Below are 6039 nucleotides of genomic sequence, written 5' to 3' on the forward strand. Positions count from 1 at the left end.
CCACCAGGACCCCCAGGTCCCTTTCCCCTAGTTAGTATGGATGCAGGCAAAGTGATTGAGTGTAAAGTCTGATCCTGAATTCTTCAAGCATTTTTTTTCCAGGCAGTTTTGAGGATTTGCAGAGTAGATAAAGCCTTTATTTTATGTATATATTTTCTCTGTGTTTGCACTGTATGCTTCGTGTTAACTGAAGAACAGCAAAATTAACTCAGTTTATAGAGAGTTTATAGCCTTTGCAGTATTCTTCCTGCCTTTCCTAGACTTGGTAGAGAATTTTATGCTTGTGAATGGGAACTAGGCTTTAGGCACCATTCATGTTATCCTTTGGTCTAATAGTGCAATGAAGGAAAATTCAGAATGCTAAAGATAAGCAATGTGGGGAGAGGGTGTTGGGGTGGCCAGAGTAAAGACAACTTTAGCTTATTTTGTGTCACTTCTAGGGGAGCTTTATGTTTCATAAACTCAGACCTGTCGATCAGCTGCGACATCTGCTTGTTAGCAATATAGGTGGAGATGGAGAAGAGATTGAAAGGTTTTTCAAATTGCATCAGGTAAGAACTTCTGACCTATTATGAATAATGAAATACTTATAATATTTATGTAAATCTAATTACGTTCTTTAGCATCTTTTATTGTTGCTATGAATTTCTAGTTAATTTAATTGATAAATAAAATGTTATTAGCTTTTTCTCTTGTATTGTCTACATAAAACAAGATTGTATAATGAGAAGTAACTTGTAGTTCTATGATACCTAAAATGAAAGTGTAAGCCACTTTCCCTGAAATTCTTGTAATCTTGTATGCAGAAGTATAATGCAGTTCTTAGTTTAGGAAAGGAGTTCATCTATGAGCATGGAAGGAAGAGTTTCTAAAAAGGTTTGATTCCTACCACTACAAGAGTTTTTTACATTTTGAAGGCCAGTGGAAATGTATATAATTGGTCTATTTGTTTGCTTAAGGTAAATAACAGACAAGCAGGAAGGCAGCTATTGTGGATTACAGTTTTAATTTGACTAGTACTGATTAGTATCTGTACTGACTATTCACTGTTATCTGTTCTCTTGTGCTTCAATAGGCCATACTAAGTGATATTTTAACATGCTATTACAATATGCAAACCATTATTTGTGTAGGGTTTTTTTCTTCAAACACAATCTTAATTTGCATTTCTGTAGAAAGTGCATGAATCTTAGTCATAATTAACTTACAGACATGGAGACTGTTTCCTAGCAGTAATCATACTGAGTTTGCAAAAACTGTGTATAACAAAAGCTTACCTGATACAGTAGGATGCCTCACTATGATTCGCTTCCTGTCTAATTGGGAAGAGCTGATTTCCTTGCTTTCTAAATAAAATGATGCAAAAAGTATTTACTGTTTAGTAGTTGAGCAGTAAAACTTCTATATGTTGCTTATCGACTTGATACAAGCTGCCACACTGATAGTATAATGTGCTCTAGGAGGATCAGGCCTGTGCCACTTGCCTTATCTTGGCCTGTTCCAATGCTGCATGTGATAGAGAAGTATCTGCATGGGCTACTCGAGCATTCTTCAGGTAAGTTTCAATTCTGTAGGTTGTTCTGAATATTATGATCAGGATCACTACAGCCACTAAAAAATTGTACAGGCTTTTTAACCTGCTACCTGAGTGAGCATTGTTTTAAAACAAGTGTAAACGGTTAAACTTGGTGGAATATGCTTTTGCACTAATTTAGAGATCATCAACAAAGGAAGCTTCTCATTAGTAAAGATTTCTGGTTAGTTCACTTCTTCAAACCTTGTTTTCCACACATAGAGGAGGCTACTGAAAATGTAGTTTAATCCGCTTAAAGCACACTTATACTTCACAGTATCACAGTTCATTGAAATGCAGTGTGTAGTAGTATCTTTAATGAGAAAAACTCAGACAGCTGGAAAAAGACCAGACAATTTTTTAAATTTTTGTGGAGTTTTTGTGATTGGTTTGGAATTTTTTTCTTATTGCAGCTATTTATGCTGTTCACCATTGTGCCAAGGAAATTTATATTCAAACGGACTTACCCTGTTCAGGGCCTGATGGCTCTGGGTCACAGATACTGATTTGTTTGTGTTTTTTTTTGTTCACTGGTTTGATTTGTTTTTTGCCACTACAAATTGAGTGAGGAAGGTATGGACTTCCAGTCTGGAGGATTAATTTGTCATCTACGTATCTTGAGTGCTACGTATCCTTGGTGTGGTGCAGACTTGTATAATTTAATTAGCTGCCTTAAACAATTTGTTGTATTGTGGGTCTATTGACTGTTCTCACAGGTCATGTAGTCTGGAGGAAGAAAGGGTTTTGGTAAGATACAGCTGTTGAGAGGGACAATAAATCGTACTGCTTTAACTGTATGCTTGCACTAGAATTTGGATGTTATGCTGCCAAAAGTTTGCTTGTGCTTTTCCAAAACTTGTACAGGTGTTAGATAAAGTCAGCTGTTCTCAGTAGGCTGTGAGTAGTTGCTCACATTAAATGTTAAACTCACATTACAAGATCTAAGCGAAAATGTAGGGAACAACTCTGGAGAAATGGGTGTTAGCAAGGTGTAACAAAGTCCTCATGTAGCACTACAGGAGAGAGATGGATCAAAATTGCTTGTGTAAATTTTTCTTTAAAGCCTGATCATATCATATCACCACAGAACTTAAAACATCCACAAAAAAATATTTAGTTGTTCATTTATGTTTGCAACTGGATATGTTAATGCTTTCCATACAACATGTATTCAGTTTTCTTCTGCCAAAAGTATCATAAAGTCATAAACACTTCTGAAAAGTTAGGTTGATTTTTTTATTCCTCATTTTTAAAAAAACTCAAAATTGCTGTTAATTCCTAAAGACATGAAAACTAAATGGACTGTGTATGAAGTGTGAGAAATTTTTGTCTTTCCATGTAAACTTCAGGTATGGTGGAGAAGCACAAATGAGATTTCCATCGGCTCTGCCTCCTCCAAGCAATGTTGAACCCATTTTGGGTTCTCCTGTTCCTGCCAGTAAGTAGCAGCATTTCATGGTTTTGAACAGGTGGAGTTTTTTCTTTAATTATGTTGGATTTTGACTTCTTGCAAGTACTTGTGTTCTTTTTTTCTGTGACAGTCCTTGATTTTCCACTCACTGGGTAATTAATTACAGTTTATTCTTGAGTGATTTTTTTTTTTAATTTAGTGAGAAGGTGATGTGTCCTCAAACGATGTCTGGATGTTGCATACTATCTTTATGCACTTGTAGCTGCCAGAGGCACTTCAGCAGCCAGAGAACAATTTATCAATACTAAAGCTCAAACATTACAAAGATTACTTGGTGGCTATAGCAGATTATCTTACAGTGTCATTGTCATACCTCTGCAGATACTGCTTATGAGAAGAAAATAAAAATTTTGATCAAGAAATGGATTAGTCCTTTGAGGTGATTTCTACCTGTGAAAGCTCTATCTTCAACATTTGGTTTCTGCCTAGGTTGTCGGTGCCACCTACAAATGAGAATAGTGCCTATTCTTCTCAGAACCTGGGGCTTGTTGAAGTGGAGGCCTTTCTGTGCTTCTCAGAGTCACTTAAATATCTACAGTTGCTTCAGGAAATTGTCCCTTAATGTGTGTTACTCAATTTCAGATCTTCAGAGTTTTTAAAAAAGAAATTCATAATGATGAATTTGGAACTCCGAATTACTGATTTTTAATTTTTTTTTTAATCAGGAACTCATTAATTTCCAAGATTCTTTACCCTTATCTGACATGTGGCATAAAATTTTATACAGCAGACTTGGGGAAAAAATGTGGTTGACTGGAATGCAAAGAAATTAAATCTGAGTTAGAGAGCACAGCAGCTATGGGGAGAACACATGCTAGGAGCAGACTGAGAATGAAAGTAAGGTGGAGGGGAATGACAGGACACTCTAATTGATGACTCCTTTTAGAAATAAATTTATTTTTCCCAAATCTAAATGTTTAGGTATTTTTATCATTTGCTGTCATATATGCCTCTTTGAAACCTGATATCAAAGCACATGTTTCCATTTTGCTTCAGTGACAGGTCAGGGTGGGAGATGGCACCATTCTTCTGCTACTGTTTCCTCCATTTGCTCAAAGGGTAGAGAACTGTCATGTGAAATTAAGATTCTGATACTGTGGATGTCCCATGTGGTGGGTCAGACAGTACTGAAAGAAATTTATTATAACACCTTGAAATTTTGCATGTGAAACGACATTACAGTAATGTCAGCAGTAAAGGGACAGGCATCTTTAACTTAGTTCTGTCTTTCTCACTGTTGAAACTTTCTAGTCATGCATTCACATTCTGCTTTTCTGCAAGTTTGTGCTTTGCTTGGCAGGCAGGAGAATGTGCTTGGAGAATGCATTAGCACTGTTTATTAGCACTGTTTTTTTCACTGTTGCGAAGTTGAGAGAACTGTAGTGAATAAGGCAAGAAGGACTGATTCTTTGATAAAAGCTAAATTTTCAGAGTGCAAACTTTCTTACCCGTTCTGTGATACAACATCCTACGTGGTGAAGGTACATGGACGTTTTTGTAGATGGTCACGTGTTCGTCATATTTTGGGGTCTTAAGTTAGGTATTCAGTCTTTATTTGCAGTTGAATCTGATGCTGTGGATGGTCTCAAACTGAATGTTCCAAGTTAACACCGTTGCCATAGTGTTTGTCTAGCTGCTCTATGTAAAAATAAAGAGTAATAATACCAGTTCCTTTCAGATGAGTGCCTTAAAGGTACAACTGATATTTTTTGAAAATATCTAAATGACTGAAAGTGAGCACTTTGATAATTGGTAGTCACATTGGGCATGGGAGTAGCCAGAAGGTGAAGAACAAGAAAAAAGTATGTGGACAGTATTACATTCAATGCAGGGAACAGGTGGTGTGTGATAAATAACATGAATGTTGAAAAAAAATGCTTAATAACTGCTCTTGAAAGCAATGTATCCGTTTGTTTAAATTATGGAGTGTTGGGTTGATAAAGAAATGAGTGCAATTTGGTATTTAACTGCATAAAACCTGTTGGGATGGTTCTAACTTTAAAGTCCTTGATTTAACAACTTTGCTGCTTTTGTACAGGGATTTTATGGGTTGTATTTTGGGTTGGTTTTTTATTTTTGTTTTTAACAAACTTACATTTATTTCTTTTCCCTTTTAGGTTCCGCCTTGACTGCTGATAGTCCATACCCTAGTCTTAGCTTTTTGACAAGTGGGCATGGTAACACCTTCTTTTCCTTTGCTGGAGAAATTGAAAATTTTTTTTTCAACTAGGCTTTTTTATTTGCATGCAGATGAGTAATATTTACCTACTTTTACCCTAGGTTTACAACCTCCTAGTATTTCAAGTCCCATGTTTCCTTCTGGGAATTCCATGTCTCACCCTGGTACATCCATTAGTGGAATGATGGGTCCTGAGATAGTATTTTCTGGAAGACACAATGGCATCTGCATATACTTTGCTCGGATTATAGGGTAAGATATTTGTGTAAAAAGAGGTTCTGTAACTCCATTTGTTTCATAGTTTTTCCTTCCCCTAATGCTTGTAGGTGGTGAATTCTATCGTAATCACATTTTAATTTGATTAGTAAAGTGGATTTTTATGTTGTGCTTATGAAGTACTAGTTAATATATGTTCTCTTTACAGCTCTGTTAATAACGATGCTTTCAGTGAATGGTTAGGATAGGAAAGTTGTGTAGACATGGATCCTGCAATCAAGTGTATAATATACAGCTCTGAAAACTGGTTTTATTTTTCAAACCTATGAACTGTATGTTTCAAACTCCTACTAAGGGATGAAACAGAAACGCAGAAGGACTTGCAGGATGAAAGTCCTGACTTGAAGTCTTTTCTGTTAAGAAGCTTTAAACAGAATGCTCAAATCAGAGCAGTGCTGCAAGAGTAAAGAGGATTGTATTACTTAGATGTTGAGTCCTGTGTTACTAAACACCCCAAGCAAGAACAGAACTCTTCATATGTTGGTCATCTCTCTGCGTACTGGTTGGGAAAGAAATTTTTTTTACAACCCTTGTTTCCCT

The 6039-nt window shown here is 36.2% G+C and overlaps 1 protein-coding gene across 1 annotated transcript in view; it reads left to right on the forward strand.

Annotated features, from left to right (window-relative positions):
- Nucleotides 1–440: 440 nt before the first annotated feature.
- NUP155 (nucleoporin 155kDa) overlaps nucleotides 441–6039 on the forward strand; it is a gene marked incomplete at its 5' end in the record, with an annotated part of 19920 nt that continues 14321 nt past the window's right edge. The window contains 6 exons of the mRNA XM_010190998.1: nucleotides 441–551; nucleotides 1461–1555; nucleotides 2923–3011; nucleotides 4041–4103; nucleotides 5162–5221; nucleotides 5325–5475. Coding sequence (XP_010189300.1) covers nucleotides 441–551; nucleotides 1461–1555; nucleotides 2923–3011; nucleotides 4041–4103; nucleotides 5162–5221; nucleotides 5325–5475 — 569 coding nt within the window. The remainder of the gene's footprint in view (nucleotides 552–1460; nucleotides 1556–2922; nucleotides 3012–4040; nucleotides 4104–5161; nucleotides 5222–5324; nucleotides 5476–6039) is intronic.

Source organism: Mesitornis unicolor, unplaced genomic scaffold, assembly GCF_000695765.1.
Source record: "Mesitornis unicolor isolate BGI_N332 unplaced genomic scaffold, ASM69576v1 scaffold24828, whole genome shotgun sequence".
Classification (NCBI taxonomy): Eukaryota; Metazoa; Chordata; class Aves; order Mesitornithiformes; family Mesitornithidae; genus Mesitornis; species Mesitornis unicolor.